The following is a 26,244-nucleotide window of genomic DNA, read 5'->3' as shown; positions in this document are numbered from 1 at the left end:
AAAGGTGGCAATAAATACTGATAAAGTTGAGGAATGCTCATCAAACACTTATTTGGAACATCCCACAGGTGTGCAGGCTAATTGGGAACAGGTGGGTGCCATGATTGGGTATAAAAACAGCTTCCCAAAAAGTGCTCAGTCTTTCACAAGAAAGGATGGGGCGAGGTTCTGTGGTGGGCTCTCCTATTTCTGGGGCTGAGGTTGCTGAGGTAGTTAAAAAGCTCCTCGGTGGCAAGGCCCCGGGGGTGGATGAGATCCGCCCGGAGTTCCTTAAGGCTCTGGATGCTGTAGGGCTGTCTTGGTTGACAAGACTCTGCAGCATCGCGTGGACATCGGGGGCAGTACCTCTGGATTGGCAGACCGGGGTGGTGGTTCCTCTCTTTAAAAAGGGGAACCGGAGGGTGTGTTCTAACTATCGTGGGATCACACTCCTCAGCCTTCCCGGTAAGGTCTATTCAGGTGTACTGGAGAGGAGGCTACGCCGGATAGTCCAACCTCGGATTCAGGAGGAACAGTGTGGTTTTCGTCCTGGTCGTGGAACTGTGGACCAGCTCTATACTCTCGGCAGGGTTCTTGAGGGTGCATGGGAGTTTGCCCAACCAGTCTACATGTGCTTTGTGGACTTGGAGAAGGCATTCGACCGTGTCCCTCGGGAAGTCCTGTGGGGAGTGCTCAGAGAGTATGGGGTTTCGGACTGTCTGATTGTGGCAGTCCGCTCCCTGTATGATCAGTGTCAGAGCTTGGTTCGCATTGCCGGCAGTAAGTCGGACACGTTTCCGGTGAGGGTTGGACTCCGCCAAGGCTGCCCTTTGTCACCCATTCTGTTCATAACTTTTATGGACAGAATTTCTAGGCGCAGTCAAGGCGTTGAGGGGATCCGGTTTGGTGGCTGCAGGATTAGGTCTCTGCTTTTTGCAGATGATTTGGTCCTGATGGCTTCATCTGGCCAGGATCTTCAGCTCTCACTGGATCGGTTCGCAGCTGAGTGTGAAGCGACTGGGATGAGAATCAGCACCTCCAAGTCCGAGTCCATGGTTCTCGCCCGGAAAAGGGTGGAGTGCCATCTCCGGGTTGGGGAGGAGATCTTGCCCCAAGTGGAGGAGTTCAAGTACTTCGGAGTCTTGTTCACGAGTGAGGGAAGAGTGGATCGTGAGATCGACAGGCGGATCGGTGCGGCGTCTTCAGTAATGCGGACGCTGTATCGATCCGTTGTGGTGAAGAAGGAGCTGAGCCGGAAGGCAAAGCTCTCAATTTACCGGTCGATCTGCGTTCCCATCCTCACCTATGGTCATGAGCTTTGGGTTATGACCGAAAGGACAAGATCACGGGTACAAGCGGCCGAAATGAGTTTCCTCCGCCGGGTGGCGGGGCTCTCCCTTAGAGATAGGGTGAGAAGCTCTGTCATCCGGGGGGAGCTCAAAGTAAAGCCGCTGCTCCTCCGCATCGAGAGGAGCCAGATGAGGTGGTTCGGGCATCTGGTCAGGATGCCACCCGAGCGCCTCCCTAAGGAGGTGTTTAGGGCATGTCCGACCGGTAGGAGGCCACGAGGAAGACCCAGGACACGTTGGGAAGACTATGTCTCCCGGCTGGCCTGGGAACGCCTCGGGATCCCCCGGGAGGAGCTGGACGAAGTGGCTGGGGAGAGGGAAGTCTGGGCTTCCCTGCTTAGGCTGCTGCCCCCGCGACCCGACCTCGGATAAGCGGAAGAAGATGGATGGATGGATGGATGGATGGATGGGGCGAGGTACACCCCTTTGTCCACAACTGCGTGAGCAAATAGTCAAACAGTTTAAGAACAACGTTTCTCAAAGTGACATTGCAAGAAATGTAGGGATTTCAACATCTACGCTCCATAATATCATCAAAAGGTTCAGAGAATGTGGAGAAATCACTCCACGTAAGCGGCATGGCCGGAAACCAACATTGAATGACCGTGACCTTCCATCCCTCAGACGGCACTGTATCAAAGACCAACATCAATCTCTAAAGGATATCACCACATGGGCTCAGGAACACTTCAGAAAACCACTGTCACTAAATACAGTTGGTCGCTACATCTGTAAGTGAAAGCCATTTATCAACAACACCCAGAAACGCCGCCGGCTTCTCTGGGCCCGAGATCATCTAAGATGGACTCATGCAAAGTGGAAAAGTGTTCTGTGGTCTGACGAGTCCACATTTCAAATTGTTTTTGGAAATATTCGACATCGTGTCATCCGGACCAAAGGGGAAGCAAACCATCCAGACTGTTATCGACGCAAAGTTCAAAAGCCAGCATCTGTGATGGTATGGTTTGATTGATTGATTGAGACTTTTATTAGAAGATTGCACAGTGAAGTACATATTCCGTACAATTGACCACTAAATGGTAACACCCCAATAAGTTTTTCAACTTGTTTAAGTCGGGGTCCACTTAAATTGATTCATGATACAGATTAGTGGCCAAGACATGGGTAACTTACACATCTGTGAAGGCACCATTAATGCTGAAAGGTACATACAGGTTTTGGAACAACATATGCTGCCATTTAAGCGCCGTCTTTTTCATGGACGCCCCTGCTTATTTCAGGAAGACAATGCCAAGCCAACAGCGTGGCTTCGTAAAAAAAAGAGTGCGGGCCCACCTGCAGTCCAGACCTGTCTCCCATTGAAAATGTGTGGCGCATTATGAAGCCTAAAATATGACAGTGGAGACCCCCGGACTGTTGAACAATTGAAGCTCTACATAAAACAAGAATGGGAAAGAATTCCACTTTCAAAGCTTCAACAATTAGTTTCCTCAGTTCTCAATCGTTTATTGAGTGTTGTTAAAAGAAAAGGTGATGTAACACAGTGGTGAACATGCCCTTTCCCAACTACTTTGGCACGTGTTGCAGCCATGAAATTCTAAGTTAATTATTATTTGCAAAAAATAAATAAAGTTTATGAGTTTGAACATCAAATATGTTGTCTTTGTAGCATATTCAATTGAATATGGGTTGAAAAGGATTTTGCAAATCATTGTATTCCGTTTATATTTACATCTAACACAATTTCCCAACTCATATGGAAACGGGGTTTGTGTTGTTCTCTTCATGGCAATAATCTGGCAACCAATCAATGGGCTGAACTGTCCTGATTCACTGTTTTTGGTAGTGTGCCCAAATGGAAAGTGCCAGTGCCTATTTGTGTGTTCTTGCACACGACACCAGCATGTTATACATCTTTGACGAGAGAAACCAAAAAAAATGCATCATGTGTGCTTTTTTGGTAGTGAAGCTGCTTTTGCGAGGAGCTAAAAGTTTGCCAGTGACAAAAAAAAACCAAAGCAAAAAACAGGAGTGCGTTTGTCCGGGAGGAGCACTCACTCGTCAGGCGGCGACGTGCCACCGGAATCGACGGCGGCGAGGCTTCCAAGGAGAGGGCTTATTTATGCAAACAGGCGTACAGGCGCGCACAGTAGGAATCTAGACAAGCCTTGTAAACAAACACACACCCACACTAAAAAGCACACAGGGGAGGCGATGTGAGAAGCAGACTGTGAAAACTGTAGTCGGCGTGCCCGGGCAACTGACATACAAACACACACACACACACACACACACACATATATACACACAAAGAGAGTGAGTGAGGAGGAAAAGTAGGAGCGCCTTCCCATTTCAATTCGCAACAGCTGGTGTCGAATTAACACGTTTACCAGCGTGCATTTGGAACAGATTAAAATTGCTTGTGTGGCGTGTGACTGTCTGCGCATTTTATGTGTGTGTGTGGCAGCAGATGAGGGCCAAAACAAGAGTGTGTTTGTGTGTGGGAGTGCCTGCGTATTAACAGGATGGATCAGGCCGGGAGAAAATGGCAAAGCGAGGAGGAGAGAGGGAGCGCTCTAACCGACAGCTTTAGCTGCTGCCCTGGGCCGTCTCTCTAAGCCCTGTTTAGGAGGCTTTGGAGCTCAGATAGAAATAATCCCCCACTCAGACGCACACACACACACACACACACACACACACACACACACACACACACACACACAGGATGGAAAAGCCTTCCGACGTGCTCGCCAACGCGCATGCCCGTCAAGCCAGACAAACAAGTGCGCACACACGGCAACAAGCGGCGACAGCACATTTGCCTTGACACGAAACCAAGCGGCCGCCTACGCTCGCCAGCGGGGGGGGAGAAAAAAACAACCACACACACACACACACACACACACACACACACACACAGAGCCTGTCTTCCCGTGCGCTCGCTTCCTTCCTTCCACGCGGCAGCATCGGCACGGCACCGTGACAAACACTTTACACACTCCAGCCCCTCAGCTGAAGGGAGGGGAGGAAGGAGGAGGAGGATATGAGCCAGGGGGAGGCAGGCGAGTAAATAGCGGAGGGGGTGAGGGGGGGCTAACAAATTAATAGGAGCTGGGGAACGGCGGGAGGCGGTGGAAGACGACAACGAGAGAGCAATTCATTCCCATTTTATCCCCCCGTGCGCTCTCGGGAGAAAGGCAGAGAGTGTTTGCTCAAGACAGGCGGAGAGAGCGATAGAGAGGAGGGAAAGGGTTGGAGGGTTGGAGGGGGGGGGGGCGCTTTGTGTGATGGAGAGAGAAAAAAAGAAAAGAGAATGGCAAATTAAGGGGACAAATCAGGAGCTTTTCACTGAGACGCCAGCAAAATTTGCGCCTCCGTCTTCCGCACGTAACCCAGCGAAGCGGCATATATTGATAATTAAAGGTCCCCTATTATGGGAAATGGACTTTTTAATGATGTTCTAACAGTAATATGTGTCCCGGGAGCCTGTTTAGGAGCAACAGATTTAAAAAAAATAAAAAATAAATATATATATATATCATCTTATTTGCTCCACCTTTGAGAGAAAGGGCCCTGACACGCTCGCTTTTGAAGTACCGTATTTTCCGCACTATAAGGCGCACCTAAAAACCACAAATTTTCTCAAAAGCTGACAGTGCGCCGTATAACCCGGTGCGCTTTATATATGGATTAATATTAAGATTCATTTTCATAAAGTTTCGGTCTCGCAACTACGGTAAACAGCCGCCATCTGTTTTCCCCGAAGAGGAAGAAGTGCTTCTTCTTCTACGCAAGCAACCGCCAAGGTAAGCACCCGCCCCCATAGAACAGGAAGCGCTTCTTCTTCTACTGTAAGCAACCACCCGCCCGCGTAGAAGAAGAAGAAGCGCGCAAATATTACGTTTCATTTCCTTTGTGTGTTTACATCTGTAAAGACCACAAAATGGCTCCTACTAAGCGACAGGGATCCGGTTCATGAAAAGACACAATCTCTCCATCCGCACACGGACTACTATTTCACAGCAACTGCCTAAAGACTTTCAAGAAAAGCTGGCTACTTTCCGTGCATATTGTAAAAACAAGATAGCTGAAAAAAAGATCCGGCCAGAGAACATTATCAACACTGACTTTTGATATTCCTGTGAACCGCACTGTGGATACAACGGGAGCACGTACGGTGAATATTCGCACCACAGGGAATGAGAAGTCATCCTTCACTGTGGTTCTAGCTTGCCATGCTAATGGCCAGAAACTTCCACCCATGGTGATATTCAAAAGGAAGACCTTGCCAAAAGAGACCTTTCCAGCCGGCGTCATCATAAAAGCTAACTCGAAGGGATGGATGGATGAAGAAAAGATGAGCGAGTGGTTAAGGTAAGTTTACGCGAAGAGGCCGGGTGGCTTTTTTCACGCAGCTCCGTCCATGTTGATATACGACTCCATGCGCGCCCACATCACGCTGGTTTTTAATATATTATTAAAGTTTGACTGACCTATCTGACTGTTTTTTTGACATTCCTTTAGCGCAGTTAGATGCGGCTTATAACACGGGGCGGCTTATAGGTGGACAAAGTTTTGAAATATGCCGTTCATTGAAGGCGCGGCTTATAACCCAGGGCGGCTTATGGTGCGGAAAATACGGTATCAAGATATGATGAAGGAGAAACGTCCTTCTTCGAGAACGTCATAACTAGAGATGTCCGATAATGGCTTTTTTTGCCGAAATCCGATATTCCGATATTGTCCAACTCTTAATTACCGATTCCGATATCAAGCGATATGGATATATACAGTGGTGGAATGAACACATTATTATGCCTAATTTTGTTGTGATGTCCCGCTGGATGCATTAAACAATGTGACAAGGTTTTCCTAAATAAATCAACTCAAGTTATGGGAAAAAAATGGCAACATGGCACTGCCATATTTATTATTGAAGTCACAAAGTGCATTATTTTTTTTAACATGCCTCAAAACAGCAGCTTGGAATTTGGGACATGCTCTTCCTGAGAGAGCGTGAGGAGGTTGAGTTGGGCGGGGTGGTGGTGGTGGGTGGAGGGTAGCGGGGGGTGTATATTGTAGCGTCCCGGACGATTTAGTGCTGCAAGGGGTTCTGGGTATTTGTTCTGTTGTGTTTATGTTGTGTTACGGTTGTGTTTGTCATTCTTGTTTGGTGTGGTTTCACAGTGTGGCGCATATTTGCAACAGTGTTAAAGTTGTTTATACGGCCACCCTCAGTGTGACCTGTATGGCTGTTGACCAAGCATGCCTTGCATTCACTTGTGTGTGTGTGAAAAGCCGTAGATATTATGTGACTGGGCCGGCACGCCAAGGCAGTGCCTTTAAGGTTTATTCTCCCTACGTCCGTGTACACAGCGGCCTTTTAAAAAGTCATACATTTTACTTTTTGAAACCGATACCGATCATTTCCGATATTATATTAGCATTTATCGGCCGATAATATCGGCAGCCCGATATTATCGGTCATCTCTACTCATAACGCTTCTGACCCATTTTTAGTTAGATGAGCTTGCTCTGGGGGACACTTCACAATAAACGGCTTTGTTAAAATAAAATAAAAAAAGAGGCTTTGCTACACATCCTAAAATAAAGCCAACTATCAGCCAGTTAGCTACACACGTCAAAGCTGTACAGGCTGGTTTTTACTTCTACTCTCAACTTCTAAATAAACAATCAAACCAACCATCAGGGAGCCATTTGCTGTAAAAGTGACTGTTGTGACAAACTGATTACAATAAACCCTCGTTCATCGCTGCTGATTGTTTCCGAGTCTCACCGTGGTAAATGAATGCCTGCAATGCAGGAATTGTTGATTATAAATCAAAGACTTCCAAGCTAGAGCTTTAAACAATTGAAATACTGTTTTTCAACATTATTGGAGTCGCCTCGACATGAAATAACAATCCAATATAGTAATGCTGGCCTCGGCTGAACCAATCAGTGGCCACGATACTGAACAGCACACTCTGATTGGTTTGGTCTCATCTGTAATACAGATATTTTTACTTCCAAAAAATAAATAACCCCCGAAAACACTCTCCATTACTCTTTAGTCGCCTTCGTAGCACTGAATTAGTCTGATTTCTCAAATAATTAAAAACATTTTTTTTCACTGCTACTTGTGAAGTCCCAGTATCCATGCACACTCTCTAATGCAACTATTGGTCATAAGCCGTGCGCTTATTTCCTTGTAGCGCAGTTAAATGTATCGCTTTTCCGGTTGACCTATGACGTCACACCAAAACAAGGCATCTGCGTCAACAGCCTAGCTCTGTTGGACCTGATGTCCGCTGTAAAATTGGCACAGATTACGTCTCTTAAAGGCTATGTTGATGTTCAATAGTAGACAGCATGGAGAAATGATCTTAGATTGCGCTACGACCAAGAATGTCTCGGATGTCTCCAGACATGTGACTGTTCACACCTCCACCCCATCTTATCCTGATCTTCTTGACAATGCTAAATGTAAACTATGGTCAATGCAGTTTCTATGCCGCTAGCGAAAGCTAAAAAAAAATCTCGTTGACATGTATGACTTGAGTGTCGTTATGACAACGACAATAAAGGAATTGACTGATTGATTGAGTGGATGCAGGACCAAAGAAAGACTGGCGGGAGAAAGTTGTTTGGAAGGAATTTTCAGACAGTAAAATCATAGAAACAAAACTTTTGAATGTCTTGAAGTTCATTCAATAAGATCTGTGGATTGACGAAAGGAGTTTTAAATCCGAAGAGACGGTTTGTGCGCCGGCCGATACTGTTTCAGATGAGAGTTGCTATTGTTGGGTAAAAGCTTGCCAGTTGTGATGAACACAGAGTTTTTCTAATCAGTCTGGAGTGCACAAATGCAACGTGGAGAGGTTTGTGTACGCTTTATGTGTGACCATTGTTGGGACTTCAACTTATAACTTGATTCTTTGTGTTGTAATATACCTGCTTCATTGTCTCTTTCGGGAGTCCAAATGAAGCAGACATTCTACATTTCCTTCGCTACTTTCTTAAAGGGGAACATTATCACCCGACCTATGTAAGCGTCAATATATACCTTGATGTTGCAGAAAAAAGACCATATATTTTTTTAACCGATTTCCAAACTCTAAATGGGTGAATTTTGGCGAATTAAACGCCTTTCTAATATTCGCTCTCAGAAGCAATCCGCCATTTTCTCAAACACCGAGTCAAATCAGCTCTGTTATTTTCCGTTTTTTCGACTGTTTTCCGTACCTTGGAGACATCATGCCTCGCCGGTGTGTTGTCGGAGGGTGTAACAACACCAACAGGGATGGATTCAAGTTGCACCAGTGGCCCAAAGATGCCAAAGTGGCAAGAAATTGGACGTTTGTTCCGCACACTTTACCCACGAAAGCTATGCTACGACAGAGATGGCAAGAATGTGTGGATATCCTGCGACACTCAAAGCAGATGCATTTCCAACCATAAAGTCAAAGAAATCTGCCGCCAGACCCCCATTGAATCTGCCGGAGTGTGTGAGCAATTCAGGGACAAAGGACCTCGGTAGCACGGCAAGCAATGGCGGCAGTTTGTTCCCGCAGACGAGCGAGCTAAACCCCCTGGATGTCTTGGCTCACACCGTCCCGAAGATGATCAAGAGAAGAATATCGACCCTAGCTTAGGATATCCCTGGCCTGCTGACATGAGGGTATGTCTACAGAATATATTAATTGATGAAAATTGGGCTGTCTGCACTCTCAAAGTGCATGTTGTTGCCAAATGTATTTCATATGCTGTAAACCTAGTTCATAGTTGTTAGTTTCCTTTAATGCCAAACAAACACATACCAATCGTTGGTTAGAAGGCGATCGCCCAATTCGTCCTCGCTTTCTCCCGTGTCGCTGGCTGTCGTGTCGTTTTCGTGGGTTTCGCTTGCGTACGGTTCAAACCGATATGGCTCAATAGCTTCAGTTTCTTCTTCAATTTGGTTTTGGCTACCTGCCTCCACACTACAACCATCCGTTTCAATACATGCGTAATCTGTTGAATCGCTTAAGCCGCTGAAATCAGAGTCTGAATCCGAGCTAATGTCACTATAGCTTGCTGTTCTATGCGCCATGTTTGTTTGTGTTGGCTTCACTATGTGACGTCACAGGAAAATGGACGGGTGGTTAAAATCAGGCACTTTGAAGCTTTTTTTAGGGACATTGCGTGATGAGTAAAATTTTGAAAACAACTTCGAAAAATATAATAAGCCACTGGGAACTGATTTTTAATGGTTTTAACCCTTCTGAAATTGTGATAATGTTCCCCTTTAAATAAATCTTGGTTTCTTTTTTTCTCCCATTGATGCACTTCAAAATGTTACGTTCTTTTAATATGTGAAGCCAATAAAACAGTCTCCTTTGCATTCCAGTTATTGCCTATGTTTTTATTGAAAAGTACCTGCCTCCGCGTTGAGACTGGATCATGTGCGAAGTGAAGGCTCTCCTCTGGCGGCACACACTCACTCATCAGGTCTGCTTTTCAATCGCATAGTCCAGGTGGCTAGTCCTACTTTTCAAAGACCAAAACCGATTAGATGAAGGTGTTTCCATGGATTGTATAATGCATATTTAGAGTCGGACTAATTTAGTGCCTGGACATGTACTGACTGTTCACCGGCGACGAAGCAGGCTATTAAGCCAAATAGTCGTCAATTAGGCGAACAATTGCAAAAGATCTAGACGCAGATCTTTGAAAGGATCACGACGGCGGTGGCAGAAGCAACTAAAACGTTTTATAACCTTCTTTATCTTCAGCGAATAGGCTGACCTAGTATAATGTTGTTTTGAAAATGCCAAGCATAGCACTGTAGCACACATATAGTAGCTATGCTAGTTGCTAACGTCCTCCTGCCTTACTCCTTGATGTTACATTGTTTTTTGTGATATGTGGCGTCCATGACATTGGACAAGTGCAGAGTTACAGTGTGCATGTAAAAAGTGAATAAAGTACACAATAGCGCTTTGACACACACACTCAAACACAGCTCATTAGCGTTGAAGCTACAGAGACACAAAACAACGTGTTCCCAGTTGGGCTTACTAAAAGCATTTTTAACTGCAAGTCTAAATTCCAGCATCAAAGCTAGATGCCTTAAATACATTATTGTGGCAACTGAGACATTTTTAAGATGGGTGACACCAGCGTGATGAATAAAAGCAACATTTGTTTCAACACAACACGGCAGGTCTTGTTCCCGTCGTGCACTTCACATACAACTTACAGTGCATGGTGACATTTCCATACCTGCCAACTTTTGAAATCAGAAAAACCTAGTAGCCAGGGTCCAGGGGCCGCAGGCCCCGGTAGGTCCAGGACAAAGTCCTGGTGGGGGGTTCCTTCGCCCCCCGACGCAAAATGATTGATTGCATTCAGACAGGTTAAAATGTTGCTAAAACCATCACTTTTCTATCAGTCACAGTGACTTTTCAAAACAAAAATATTACAGCAAAAATCATATGGGTTGATTGACATGTTTATTCTGTAAGCTAACTTCAATAGTTTGAAATTATTTTGACAGTTAATGCCAGTTATCCTGTCAACCTTTCACAAGACTTCAATTTGTTCATTGAAAGTATAAACAGTATAAACACTTTTTACAGTAAACAAATGGTAAAACAGTACTAAACAATTCCATTAAAATAAAAATTAACTTTCTCTCCAAGCTTGTATAATCTACTGCCTTGTTCGATTGTAAAAAATATTCTGTGCCTAAAATTCACATTTCTATCACAATTATCATACTGTAAACATGGTAAGCTAACTTCATTAAAATTAATAGTCCTGTCAATAGCATGGAATTACAATTCAAATGTAGTTTTTTTGTAAGCCTTTCAAAAGAATTCAAAATATGAAAAATTCATGAAAATTAATTGAAGCCATCAGACACTTGAAAAGTGGCACATCACATCTCTAATGTAATCATTTGAACTTTTCAACAGAAATAGCACTGCAAAAATATTAAGGACATACTTCTGTATTTTGGTAGTTATGCTGTCAACATTTAACAAGATTTCTTCAACTTGGACTTGAAAGCATAAATAGTATAAACACTTTTAACAGTATAACAGTACTAAACAATTCCAATAGATAACATTGGTGTCATTACCTTTTTGTGGCTAAAATCCAAATTTAGCAACGGCATTAGACTTGTGTTTTTTTTTGTCCCAACGTGGTCTTTTACATCGCTAATTCCTCCGTGTCCGATCGAAAAATCTTGTCTGCACAAGGTGCAATTCGCGTAGTTTTCACCCTTTTTGGAACGGATAATTATTCCCGGATAGGCTTTTGAATATTCTTCACGGAATGACTGCAGTTTTCTTTTCGGTTTAAGACTCGTTTGCCATTTTTCTCCGGCTGATTCCATGATCGTTCGCTCGTTTGGAAACAATGGCAACTGGTGCCTCGTGCTTGGCAGCGGTGCTATAAATAGCCTCGCGCATGGCATTCGGAATGGCTCGATAGGAAGTTACGGGAAGCAGTGTCGATTGTCATTGTTGTTACGCGATTTCGTGCATAAAACTTTAAAAAAAATATATTTTTTAAATGAATGAAAAACCGTATTTTTTTATCACTGCAACCGTAACCCGGAATAGGTTGATGAAAACCGTACTAATTACGGGAAAACCGGAGTAGTTGGCAGGTATGCATTTCACACAGCTGCTCTCCTGCCTCTGTTACATACAAGTCATGTCGGTGCTTTTCACACAGGCAAGACACGCTCAAAATGCACAATTTTGAGGGAGAGAAGGGAAAGTGACGTTTCAGAAGGGAAAAAGGGAGAGAAAGGCGGCGTTGAAGGAGAGGGTTGGGCAATTTGGGTTTTCCACAGGATGCAGTTTGTCATCTCATTCATCTGACAGCTCGCGCGGGGGGCGGCGAGGACAGAACGCGCGGGATTGGAATGGATGGAGAGGTTAAGGAGTGGGAGGAGAAGGGCAGGAAGGGTTGTGGGGGGGCGGGGAGAAGCGGCGTTGGAGGCAAGCCTTTGAGAGACGTTGACCCTGTAATTGACCTGTGTCTCTGCCGACATCGCCGTGGCGACAAGCTGAGCCGCCGCAGCTAATCACTTAGTAACCCTGACCTGTCAATCACACCCGCTCTACATGGAATGAGAGCAGGGAGGTGTGGAGTGTGGGGGGGCGGGGGGGTCGATGGCGGGCGAAAAGATGGAGTATAGAGGACATGAGGGTTAGAAGTGGTAAGGGGGGGCATGGGGGGCGAAGAAGTAATAACAGGGCCGAGGTTATCATTTACTGGACCACCCGCCTCCTCGCCGCCAACCCTCGCCTGACAAAGCCCCGACTTTAAAAAAGCCAATAAAATGCTCCACGCAGCAGACAGACACACACACACACACACACACACACACACACACACACACACACACACACACACACAAATATGCAAGGCAGGCCGCTAACAGTGAGAGCGGCGCGTCTAAGAGTCCCGATAAGCGAGAGTAAGAGGAGGAGGAGGCAAAAAGATAAGCCAACATGCAAATAGAATATATAAGTCACACGTGTGCAGTGTTTATGTCCTACCTGTTGATGAGCGGGAAGATAGACACCAGCAGGTAAACAGACGGATACCACTTCAGCGGCTTGATCTCCTCGGCCAGGGACACCTGCGAAGGAGCACAGATGGTTTATGGCGGCGAAGGAGGGACGACAGCTACTCTTTCACACAAAGATGTCGCTAAATTGCGGCATTGGAGCCGTAAAACAGTCGATCTGACCGCTGCCTTTTTACACAAAACACCATGGAACATGCCTGCCCTCAATTTCATATAGAAAATATTTGTTGGAAAGCAACATTATCCGTTTAAATAGAGTGCACGAAACACCTCTCTTACTACCACATTTGGTAGTAGACGCTTCATGTTGTGTTTCTGACTTCCATAGGTCATGGAAAAGAAGCTTTTTACACAGATAGCCAGAAAATTGACAGACGTATTTATTCTCTTGTGCCTTTTACACAGAACACCTAGAGAAGGTGTGCTTTCACGCAGCGAAAAGGCATCACACACTTGGATAATCATCCAGTATGGCGTGTAAATACTGTTCAGAGAGTGACATTGGCTTTCAACACAAGGCGGCAGAAGAGAGTGTCAGGTGTTAAACTTCCAAGACGAAATACCCTTTCACACATCCGCAGTGTCCTGCCTCTCATAAAACCTCCTATGCAATCAAATTTCGATTCTCGAAAGTGTGAAGTAGCTTGTCACACCAAGATCCAGAAACATTGCCATATCAGTAAAGTCTAGTGATGGCATAACATATTTATTAGCCTTTGACTTTTACACAGAACCCACATTATTCACACCGCAATACACCATCCTAGTGACAAAAGATAATACTTTTCTGACAACGACAATTGTTTTCAACACAATAGGGCAGGAGAAGTGAGACTCTTGTATTTTACATCTCCTGTCCAAGTGTTTTACAAATTCCTTTCACACAGGCAACATCCCACCTTTGATCCTAACCCAGAAGGCATCACATTCATGGGTCCACCATGATTTCATACAGCCCAGTAACATGGGAAAAGGCTTTTCACACAGCAAAGATGTTGCACCAGAGGTCTATAAAATTAGCTCCAGCATGTAATTTATCCACTAGTGCCTTTTACACAGAACCCAGATTATTAACACCATTGCACACAATCCTGCAACCAAATTTTTACATGCATGACGACAGATAATACTTGTCTGACAGCGATAATTGTTTTCAATACAACAGTGCAGAAGAAGTGAGTTTTGGGTTTAGAATTTCACATCCCTGCTCCAGTTTTCTACAAGTTCCTTTCATACAGGCAACATCCCACCTCTGTTACTATCTCAGAAGTCGTCAAATTCATTAGACAACCAGGATTTCCTACTGCCCAGGAAGATGGGGAAAAGGCTTTTTACGTGGCAAAGTTGCTGGATCAGAGCCCTAACAGTATATCCAGAATGTATTTGTCCGCTGGTGCCTTTTCCACAGAACCCATATTATTCAGACCATCGCACACAATCCTACAATCAAGTAATTACACGCATGACGACAACAGATAATAATTGTCTGACAGTGACAATTGTTTTCAACAGTCAAGGTGAAGTGAGTTTGGAGTCTTGAAATGCACATGGGGCGGTATAGCTCGGTTGGTAGAGTGGCCGTGTCATCAACTTGAGGGTTGCAGGTTCGATCCCCGCAGGTTCGATCCCCGCATCCGCCATCCTAGTTACTGCCGTTGTGTCCTTGGGCAAGGCATTTTACCCACCTGCTCCCAGTGCCACCCACACTGCTTTAAATTTAACTTAGATATTGGGTTTTACTATGTAAAGCGCTTTGAGTCACTAGAGAAAAGTGCTATATAAATATAATTCACTTCACTTCACTTCACATCCCTGCCCCACCTTTCTACAATTTCTTTTCACACAGGCAACATCTGACCACTGAAACTACCACAGAAGTCGTCTAATTCACGAGTCAACCAGAATTTCCGGCTTTCGGGCTTCACGGTGGAAGAGGGGTTAGTGCATCTGCCTCACAATACGAAGGTCCTGAGTAGTCTTGGGTTCAATCCCGGGCTCGGGATCTTTCTGTGTGGAGTTTGCATGTTCTCCCCGTGACTGCGTGGGTTCCCTCCGGGTACTCCGGCTTCCTCCCACTTCCAAAGACATGCACCTGGGGATAAGTTGATTGGCAACACTAAATTGGCCCTAGTGTGTGGATGTGAGTGTGAATGTTGTCTGTCTATCTGGGTTGGCCCTGCGATGAGGTGGCGACTTGTCCAGGGTGTACCCCGCCTTCCGCCCGATTGTAGCTGAGATAGGCTCCAGCGCCCCCCGCGACCCCAAAGGGAATAAGCGGTAGAAAATGGATTGGATGGATGGACCAGAATTTCATACTGCCCAGAAACATGGGGAAAAAATGCATTGTTACACAGCAAAGTTGCTGGATCGGAGCCCTAACAGCCTCTCCAGAATGTACTGTATTTGTCCGATGGTGCTTTTTACACAGAAATCAGAAAAGCCGCACAACACATGTCTTGTCAAGATGGACACTTGTCCACAGCAACAATTACTTTCCACACAGCAGAGTGAGAGAAACGAGTGTTAAACTTCAAGACCCCGTCCCGGCTTTCCCCGAATCCCTTTCACACAGGCTGTCCTGTCATCAAATACGTTGGTTCATATCGGTGCTCGGTGAGAAATCACCAGCTTTCATCTGCAGTGTGAAAGGGGCTTTTCACATATTTATTTGCTCACCCCTCCTGCCTCGGTTCCGGCTCCCTCCGCAGCAGGAAAATTGCCAGGCCAGCAGAACAACAGCGCGACAGGAAAAAAGACTGCTCTCTTTTGAGGGCAGCGTGAAAGGAGCGATTGTTTTGTATTTTCCAAACACAAACACACACAATGGCACACAGGCGGCGGCAGTGGTGCGCTGAGGCAAACAACAAAGGCCAATTAAAATCTAATAAAATATTAACGTGCTGATAATATGCAATATCCACACCGTTATGGGGGAAAAGGGGGCGTCCAATTAAAGCGAAAGCCAATACGTAATTGGAAAGGGATGAATTCAATATGTGGTGGACAAGCGAGCAGGGCGGGAAGGGAAGGAGGAGGGGCTGCGATGGCGGCTGAGTGGAGGAGGGGAGCGCAGCGCAGCGCCTGGCGGTGGAGGGCTTTTACAAGCTGTTATCTAATTCCCGGGAGAGGAGGACTCTCGCGTCCGGAAAGAGGCTGAGAAGCGAGGCCCCCGGATCGATTTTCTGCGCTCTGCTCGTCAAAACCTCACCCCCCCTCGCACCCCCCCCTTCCCTCCATTTCTTCCCCGCAGGCTGAGGCGCAGCCAGAGCGAAGCCTCCCTCCTCCTCCTCCTCCTTGCAAACACGCAGCCAGTGGCAGGAAGAAGGCTCACGAGCTCTTGGCCTCTCCTCCCACATGCTGGAAATTAATTAGTCACCAGGAAGACCCTGCATGGGAGGGGGGGCTGCTCGCGAGCTCCCGACGCGGGCTTTGCAAAACAATCCAAAGGAAAATCACAAGATCCCCGCCGCGGTGGCGTTTTATCTCCTCACTGGCGTGTGTGCCGGTGGGAAGTATTTCAACGCCAAGTTTCCGCCGAGAAACATATGCGTGCTCGGCGGGGAACGCCACGGCACGACCCCCGAGGGGCCCCAACACAAAGCTTAGGCCTGTTAGCGTGGAGCCGTGACATCATCGCGAGCGTGCGTCCGCTTACGTGCACACGCTTACGTGCACGCCCCAGCAGGAATGTCTCATCGGCCGACTGAAAGGGCAAACCACAAGGCTGACGGATCCAACGTGATGGAGGACATTGCGGGAATGTCAGCACCAGTGAGCCTCCAGCGGGGGGGGGGGGGGGGGAAGCTTCCAGAAACGACACAGCCGAGCCAGGATATCACATTTGAACTGAGGTGTACTTACAAGCATTTGAGGAATTTCGCCGCGCTTACAGACAGGAAGCAAAAGAAAGGAGGAGTAGTGCGGCTAAAGAGCCTCGTGGTTTTAATCAAAGCGCAGACCCCTGAAGCAAAAGGGGGAACGAAAGCGCAATTATGCCAGGCGGGGCGCAGCAGTCCTGTCGTTAATGACACATGCTGGATGGGAATCGGGGCCGGAGCCATCTGCTGCGCCGGCCGCACTGCACGGAACATCTATGGAGAGATGCCATCATAGGCCAGATCCACTCCTAGCAGACTATTTCAACATCTATGGTGTGTCGGAGAGATGCCATCATAGGCCAGATCCACTCCCAGCAGACTATTTCTACATCTATGGTGTGTCGGAGAGATGCCATCATAGGCCAGATCCACTCCTAGCAGACTATTTCAACATCTATGGTGTGTCGGAGAGATGCCATCATAGGCCAGATCCACTCCCAGCAGACTATTTCAACATCTATGGTGTGTCGGAGAGATGCCATCATAGGCCAGATCCACTCCCAGCAGACTATTTCTACATCTATGGTGTGTCGGAGAGATGCCATCATAGGCCAGATCCACTCCCAGCAGACTATTTCTACATCTATGGTGTGTCGGAGAGATGCCATCATAGGCCAGATCCACTCCCAGCAGACTATTTCTACATCTATGGTGTGTCGGAGAGATGCCATCATAGGCCAGATCCACTCCTAACAGACTATTTCTACATCTATGGTGTGTCGGAGAGATGCCATCATAGGCCAGATCCACTCCCAGCAGACTATTTCTACATCTATGGTGTGTCGGAGAGATGCCATCATAGGCCAGATCCACTCCTAACAGACTATTTCTACATCTATGGTGTGTCGGAGAGATGCCATCATAGGCCAGATCCACTCCTAACAGACTATTTCTACATCTATGGTGTGTCGGAGAGATGCCATCATAGGCCAGATCCACTCCTAGCAGACTATTTCAACATCTATGGTGTGTCGGAGAGATGCCATCATAGGCCAGATCCACTCCCAGCAGACCATTTCTACAGCTATGATGTGTCGGAGAGATGCCATCATAGGCCAGATCCACTCCTAGCAGACTATTTCAACATCTATGGTGTGTCGGAGAGATGCCATCATAGGCCAGATCCACTCCCAGCAGACTATTTCTACATCTATGGTGTGTCGGAGAGATGCCATCATAGGTCAGATCCACTCCCAGCAGACTATTTCTACATCTATGGTGTGTCGGAGAGATGCCATCATAGGCCAGATCCACTCCTAACAGACTATTTCTACATCTATGGTGTGTCGGAGAGATGCCATCATAGGCCAGATCCACTCCCAGCAGACTATTTCTACATCTATGGTGTGTCGGAGAGATGCCATCATAGGCCAGATCCACTCCCAGCAGACTATTTCTACATCTATGGTGTGTCGGAGAGATGCCATCATAGGCCAGATCCACTCCCAGCAGACTATTTCTACATCTATGGTGTGTCGGAGAGATGCCATCATAGGCCAGATCCACTCCCAGCAGACTATTTCTACATCTATGGTGTGTCGGAGAGATGCCATCATAGGCCAGATCCACTCCTAGCAGACTATTTCAACATCTATGGTGTGTCGGAGAGATGCCATCATAGGCCAGATCCACTCCCAGCAGACTATTTCTACATCTATGGTGTGTCGGAGAGATGCCATCATAGGCCAGATCCACTCCCAGCAGACTATTTCAACATCTATGGTGTGTCGGAGAGATGCCATCATAGGCCAGATCCACTCCTAGCAGACTATTTCTACATCTATGGTGTGTCGGAGAGATGCCATCATAGGCCAGATCCACTCCTAGCAGACTATTTCTACACCTATGGTGTGTCGGAGAGATGCCATCATAGGCCAGATCCACTCCCAGCAGACTATTTCTACATCTATGGTGTGTCGGAGAGATGCCATCATAGGCCAGATCCACTCCTAGCAGACTATTTCTACACCTATGGTGTGTCGGAGAGATGCCATCATAGGCCAGATCCACTCCCAGCAGACTATTTCTACATCTATGGTGTGTCGGAGAGATGCCATCATAGGCCAGGTCCACTCCTAGCAGACTATTTCTACATCTATGGTGTGTCGGAGAGATGCCATCATAGGCCAGGTCCACTCCTAGCAGACTATTTCTACATCTATGGTGTGTCGGAGAGATGCCATCATAGGCCAGATCCACTCCCAGCAGACTATTTCAACAAATGGGACACAATGTCAAACACATGTTCAAGTTCTCATTTCAAAAAAGTATAAAGTATAAAAGAAAGTAAAATGACTCAAGTTTCATTTTAATTTCTTTTAGTTTTATTAAACAGTGTTTAAAACAAGTAAAAGAAAGTAAAATGACTCATGCAGTATTTCAAAGACGGTTATATGGACAGGGAAACATGTTTACAAGATGATTGTGACACGTCTTAAGTAATATTGGAACATTATTAACTGCAATATACATTTTAAGTGATGTTAACCACTCTTCAATAAAAGTAAAATCAAGTAAAATGACTCTTGTTTCAAAAATGGTTAAAAGGACAGGGAAAAACATGATTAGTTTATTACAGGTTATTACATGTCTTAGGTAGAATATCATTAACTGCAATATATGTATTAAGTGATGTTAACCACTGTTTAATACAACTAAAATAAATTAAAATGACAGTCTTTGAAACATGAGTCATTTTACTTTCTTTTAGTTTTATTAAACAGCGTTTTAAAAAAGTAAAAGAAAGTAAAATGACTCAAGTTTCATTTTAAGTTATTTTAGTTTTATCAAACAGTGTTTAAAACAAGTAAAAGAAAGTAAAATGACTCATACAGTATGGAGAGGGAAACATGTTTACAAGATGATTGTGACACATCTTAAGTAATAGTGGAACATTAACTGCAATATACGTTTTAAGTGATGTTAACCACTCTTCAATAAAAGTAAAATAAAGTAAAATGACTCTAGTTTCAAAAAGGGTTCAATCAGCGTTTCTCAAAGTGTGGGGCGCGCCCCACTGGTGGGGAATAGAGACATAACAGGTGGGGCGCAAGGAACGGGAGGAAATTTCACTTTAATTTTTTTTTAAATTATTATATTCTTAGATTTTTTTTTTTACTATGCTTTCATTTTCTATACACACTGTAAATCACTTTGTGATTCTGTCTGTGAAATCCGCTATATAAATAAATGGAAATTACCGGTACTTATTTTTACTGTAGGCTTTATATTAATATTAATACAATATTATTATATATATATATATATATATATATATATATATATATATATATATATATATATATATATATATATATATATATATTATAATATTATAATATATATATATATTATAATATTATAATATATATATATATATATATATATATATATATATATATATATAATATAATATATATAATATAATATATATAATATAATATATATAATATTATATAATATTAATATTATAATATTGAACTTGATGCAAGTTATAACACTTTTTTATTTTTTTATTATTGAACTTGATGCAAGTTATAACACTTTTATTTGATTTATTATTGAACTTGATGCAAGTTAACACGTTTTTTGATTTTTTTATTGAACGTGATGCAAGTTATAACACTTTTTTTGATTTATTATTGAACTTGATGCAAGTTATAACACTTTTGTTTTATTTATTATTGAACTGGATGGAAGTTATTTTATTTATTATTGAACTTGATGCAAGTTATACCACAGCTGCACAGTTATTTTATTTATTATTGAACTTGATGTTATTTTATGTTATTGAGTTTGAATGTATACAACTTGATGTTCAATAAATTTGAAAATGTTAAAGCTTGGCATTAGCGCTCTGTTGGGGCGATGGGGGCAGGTGGGGCTTGAAAACTCCCCCTTGTCCAAAGTGGGGGATGACAAAAAAAGTTTGAGAACCACTGGGTTAAATGGACAGGGAAACATGTTTATTAGTTTAGTACAGGTGGTTATGACATGTCTTAGGTAGAATATCCTTAACTGCAATATATGTATTAAATGATATTAAACACTGTTTAATAAAAGTGAAATAAAGTAAAATGACTCTTGTTTCAAAGAGTGTTAAATCAACAGGGAAACATGTTTACAAGTGATCACATTATTAAATGTCTTAATTAACATTTGAAAGTTACCGTATTTTCCGCACCATTAGCCGCACCTAAAAACCACAAATTTACTCAAAAGCTGACAGTGCGGCTTTTAACCCGGTGCGCTTTATATATGGATTAATATTACGATTCATTTTCATAAAGTTTCGATCTCGCAACTTCGGTAAACAGCCGCCATCTTTTTTCCCGGTAGAACAGGAAGCGCTTCTTCTTCTACGCAAGCAACCGCCAAGGTAAGCACCCGCCCCCATAGAACAGGAAGCGCTTCTTCTTCTACTGTAAGCAACCACCCGCCCGCGTAGAAGAAGAAAAAGCGCGCGGATATACCGTATGTTTCATTTCCTTTGTGTGTTTACATCTGTAAAGACCACAAAATGGCTCCTACTAAGCGTCAGGGATCCGGTTCATGAAAAGACGCAATCTCTCCATCCGCACACGGATTACTATTTCACAGCAACTGATATTCCTGTGAACCGCACTGTGGATACAACGGGAGCACGTACGGTGAATATTCGCACCACAGGGAATGAGAAGTCATCCTTCACTGTGGTTCTAGCTTGCCATGCTAATGGCCAGAAACTTCCACCCATGGTGATATTCAAAAGGAAGACCTTGCCAAAAGAGACCTTTCCAGCCGGCGTCATCATAAAAGCTAACTCGAAGGGATGGATGAAGAAAAGATGAGCGAGTGGTTAAGGTAAGTTTAAGTTTACGCGAAGAGGCCGGGTGGCTTTTTTCACGCAGCTCTGTCCATGTTGATATACGTATGTTTGTGATTGCACATTTGCGTACATTTTGGGAGTGAACAGAGTTGTTAGAACGCTGGTTTTTAATATATTATTAAAGTTTGACTGACCTATCTGACTGTTTTTTTGACATTCCTTTAGCGCAGTTAGATGCGGCTTACAACACGGGGCGGCTTATAGGTGGACAAAGTTTTGAAATATGCCGTTCATTGAAGGCGCGGCTTATAACCCAGGGCGCCTTATGGTGCGGAAAATACGGTATTAACTGCAATATACATATTAAAATGACTCATGTTTCAAAGACTGGTAAATCGACAAGTGATTGCATTATTAAATGTCTTAATTAACAATTAAAAATTATCAACTGCAATATACATATTAAGTGATGTTAACCACTGTTTAATACAACTAAAATAAAGTAAAATGACAGTCTGTGTAACATGAGTCATTTTATTTTATTTTAGTTTTATTAAACAGCGTTTAAAAAAAGTAAAAGAAAATAAAATTACTCAAGTTTCATTTTTGAGTTATTTTAGTTTTATCAAACAGTGTTTAAAGCAAGTAAAAGAAAGTAAAATGACTCATGCAGTATTTCAAAGACGGTTATATGGACAGCGAAACATGTTTACAAGATGATTGTGACACGTCTTAAGTAATATTGGAACATTATTAACTGCAATATACGTTTTAAGTGATGTTAACCACTCTTCAATAAAAGTAAAATAAAGTAAAATGACTTTTGTTTCAAAAACGGTTAAAAAGACAGGGAAACATGTTTATTAGTTTAGTACAGATGGTTATTACATGTCTTAGGTAGAATATCCTTAACTGCAATATACGTATTAAGTGATATTAAACACTCTTTAATAAAAGTGAAATAAATTAAAATGACTCTTGTTTCAAAGAGTGTTAAATCAACAGTGAAACATGTTTACAAGTGATCACATTAGTAAATGTCTTAATTAACATTTGAAAGTTATTAACTGCAATATACATATTAAAATGACTCATGTTTAAAAGACTGGCAAATCGACAAGTGATTGCATTATTAAATGTTTTAATTAACAATTAAAAATGATCAACTGCAATATACATATTAAGTGATGTTAACCACTGTTTAATACAACTAAAATAAAGTAAAATGACAGTCTGTGTAACATGAGTCATTTTACTTTCTTTTAGTTTTATTAAACAGCGTTTAAAAAAAACTAAAAGAAAATAAAATGACTCAAGTTTCATTTTAAGTTATTTTAGTTTTATTAAACAGTGTTTAAAACAAGTAAAAGAAAATAAAATGACTCATGCAGTATTTCAAAGACGGTTATATGGACAGCGAAACATGTTTACAAGGTGATTGTGACACGTCTTAAGTAATATTAGAACATTATTAACTGCAATATACATTTTAAGTGATGTTAACCACTCTTCAATAAAAGTAAAATCAAGTAAAATGACTCTTGTTTCAAAAATGGTTAAAAGGACAGGGAAAAACATGATTAGTTTATTACATGTCTTAGGTAGAATATCATTAACTGCAATATATGTATTAAGTGATGTTAACCACTGTTTAATACAACTAAAATAAATTAGAATGACAGTCTTTGAAACATGAGTCATTTTACTTACTTTTAGTTTTATTAAACAGCGTTTTAAAAAAGTAAAAGAAAAGAAAATTACTCAAGTTTCATTTTGAGTTATTTTAGTTTTATTAAACAGTGTTTAAAACAAATAAAAGAAAGTAAAATGACTCATGCAGTATTTCAAAGACGGTTATATGGACAGGGAAACATGTTTACAAGATGATTGTGACATGTCTTAAGTAATATTGGAACATTATTAACTGCAATATACGTTTTAAGTGATGTTAACCACTCTTCAATAAAAGTAAAATAAAGTAAAATGACTCTTGTTTCAAAAAGGGTTAAATGGACAGGGAAACATGTTTATTAGTTTAGTACAGATGGTTATGACATGTCTTAGGTAGAATATCCTTAACTGCAATATATGTATTAAGTGATATTAAACACTCTTTAATAAAAGTGAAATAAAGTAAAAAGACTCTTGTTTCAAAGAGTGTTAAATCAACAGTGAAACATGTTTACAAGTGATCACATTATTAAATGTCTTAATTAACATTTGAAAGTTATTAACTGCAATATACATATTAAAATGACTCATGTTTCAAAGACTGGCAAATTGACAAGTGATTTCATTATTAAATGTCTTAATTAACAATTAAAAATTATCAACTGCAATATACATAATAAGTGATGTTAACCAGTCATACAACTAAAATAAAGTAAAATGACAGTCTTTGAAACATGAGTCATTTTACTTTCTTTTAGTTTTATTAAACAGCGTTTAAAAAAAACTAAAAGAAAAGAAAAGTACTCAAGTTTCATTTTAAGTTATTTTACTTTTATCAAACAGTGTTTAAAACAAGTAAAAGAAAGGAAAATGACTCATGCAGTATTTCAAAGACGGTTATATGGACAGCGAAACATGTTTACAAGATGATTGTGACACGTCTTAAGTAATATTGGAACATTATTAACTGCAATATACGTTTTAAGTGATGTTAACCACTCTTCAATAAAAGTAAAATAAAGTAAAATGACTCTTGTTTCAAAAATGGTTAAAAGGACAGGGAAAAACATGATTAGTTTATTACAGGTTATTACATGTCTTAGGTAGAATATCATTAACTGCAATATATGTATTAAGTGATATTAAACACTGTTTAATAAAAGTGAAATAAAGTAAAATGACTCTTGTTTCAAAGAGTGTTAAATCAACAGGGAAACATGTTTACAAGTGATCACATTATTAAATGTCTTAATTAACATGTCTACAAGTGATCACTTTTGAAAGTTATTAACTGCAAAATACATATTAAACACTGTTTAATAAAAGTGAAATAAAGTAAAAGACTGGACAGGGAACCGTCTTTGCGAGTGTTTGCAAAGCAAATTATTAAATGTCCTTAATCGTAACATTTGAACATTATTAATGGTAACACACATATGGGTAAAAGTTAACCACTGTTTAATAAAACTAAAATGAGGCCAAATAACTGATGTTTTTGAAAAGAGGGCAGGAAACTGGGTTACGAGTGTTTGCAAAGCAAATTATTTACTATTTTATTACATTTCTTAAATAACATTGGTACATTAACTGTAAAATACATATAACAAATAGGTTAACACTGTTTAATAAAAATGACCATAAAGTAAAATGATTAATGTTTCAAAGAATGGAGAGGGAATTGTCTTAACTTGTGTTTGCAAAGCAAACTATTTACTCTTTGTCAAATCTCTTTCAAGGGTCGTATTATGATTGTGCTCCTACATTTAAAGCACTTCCTTGTGCTCTACATGCTGCATCATGGAAGGGCGGCGGCTCTCTGGTCCAAATGTTGCATTGATTATGTTTTACAGACCATCTTCAAACCGCTTTGTGACAGTCTCTTCAGGATGCGCCGTTTTGTGGGCGGTCCTACTTACGTGCCTCTACTTTGACTGCGTATTCTCCTCGCCATGTTGGAACTATTAGTGCTCTCATATGACAGATTGGGTTTGAACTATATGCTACTTTGTATTAGAAACGGCAACAGCGGAGGATGAATGTGCATATATGAGCCAGTCTGCCCCACAACAAGAGGATGGCGAAAAATAAGGCATTTATTGACTACACAATGTAGTTCGGGTAAATTTCTACAAATATGGATAATCCGCTGACATAAGTACGCCCATACGTAAGACACACGCACGTGCATAAGCTTTGTGTGTTGTCAGCTAAGATAGTGATTTAGTCAAGTTTAGCTACTAACATTAGCTATCATTAAATGTACAAACCCCAAAAGCAGTGAAGTTGTCACCTTGTGTAAATGGTGAATAAAAAGAGAATACAACAAATCCTTTTCAACTTATATTCAATTGAATAGACTGCAAAGACAAGATACTTAATGTTGGAACTGGAAAACGTTATTTTTTGCAAATATTAGCTCATTTGGAATTTGATGCTTGCAACATGTTTCAAAAAAGCTACAAGTGGCAAACAAAACTGATAAAGTTGAGGAATGCTCATCAAAGACTTATTTGGAACATCCCACAGGTGTGCAGGCTAATTGGGAACAGGTGGGTGCCATGATTGGGTATAAAAGCAGCTTCCATGAAATGCTCAGTCATTCACAAACAAGGACGGGGCGAGGGTCACCACTTTGTCAACAAATGCCTGAGCAAATTGTGTAAGAACAACATTTCTCAACAAGGAATTTAGGGATTTCACCATCTACGCTCCGTAATATCATCAAAAGGTTCAGAGAATCTGGAGAAATCACTGCACGTAACATTAAATGTCTGTGACCTTCGATCCCTCAGGCTGTACTCCATCAAAAACCGACATCAGTGTGTAAAGGATATCACCACATGGGCTCAGGAACACTTCAGAAAACCACTGTCAGTAACTACAGTTGGTCGCTACATCTGTAAGTGCAAGTTAAAACTCTACTACGCAAAGCGAAAGCCATTTATCAACAACACCCAGAAACGCCGCCGGCTTCGCTGGGCCCGAGCTCATCTAAGATGGACTGAT

At 42.3% G+C, this 26,244-nt stretch overlaps 1 protein-coding gene across 11 annotated transcripts in view; it reads right to left on the bottom strand.

Annotated features, from left to right (window-relative positions):
- The window catches only part of LOC133613275 (cyclic AMP receptor 4), a 250,254-nt gene that overhangs the window by 100,167 nt on the left and 123,843 nt on the right, over positions 1-26,244 (bottom strand). For all 11 annotated transcript variants that reach the window (XR_012050792.1, XR_012050793.1, XR_012050791.1 and 8 more), the window contains one exon: positions 12,851-12,933. Coding sequence is in view for 8 of the 11 variants with exons in the window: in XM_072914551.1 (XP_072770652.1) it covers positions 12,851-12,933 (83 nt within the window). In the remaining 3 variants the exon portion in view is untranslated. The remainder of the gene's footprint in view (positions 1-12,850; positions 12,934-26,244) is intronic.

This window comes from Nerophis lumbriciformis, linkage group LG13 (genome assembly GCF_033978685.3).
Source record: "Nerophis lumbriciformis linkage group LG13, RoL_Nlum_v2.1, whole genome shotgun sequence".
Lineage (NCBI taxonomy): Eukaryota > Metazoa > Chordata > Actinopteri > Syngnathiformes > Syngnathidae > Nerophis > Nerophis lumbriciformis.
Note: the sequence above shows the minus strand (reverse complement) of the source record. Positions and strands in the feature narration are given on the sequence as shown.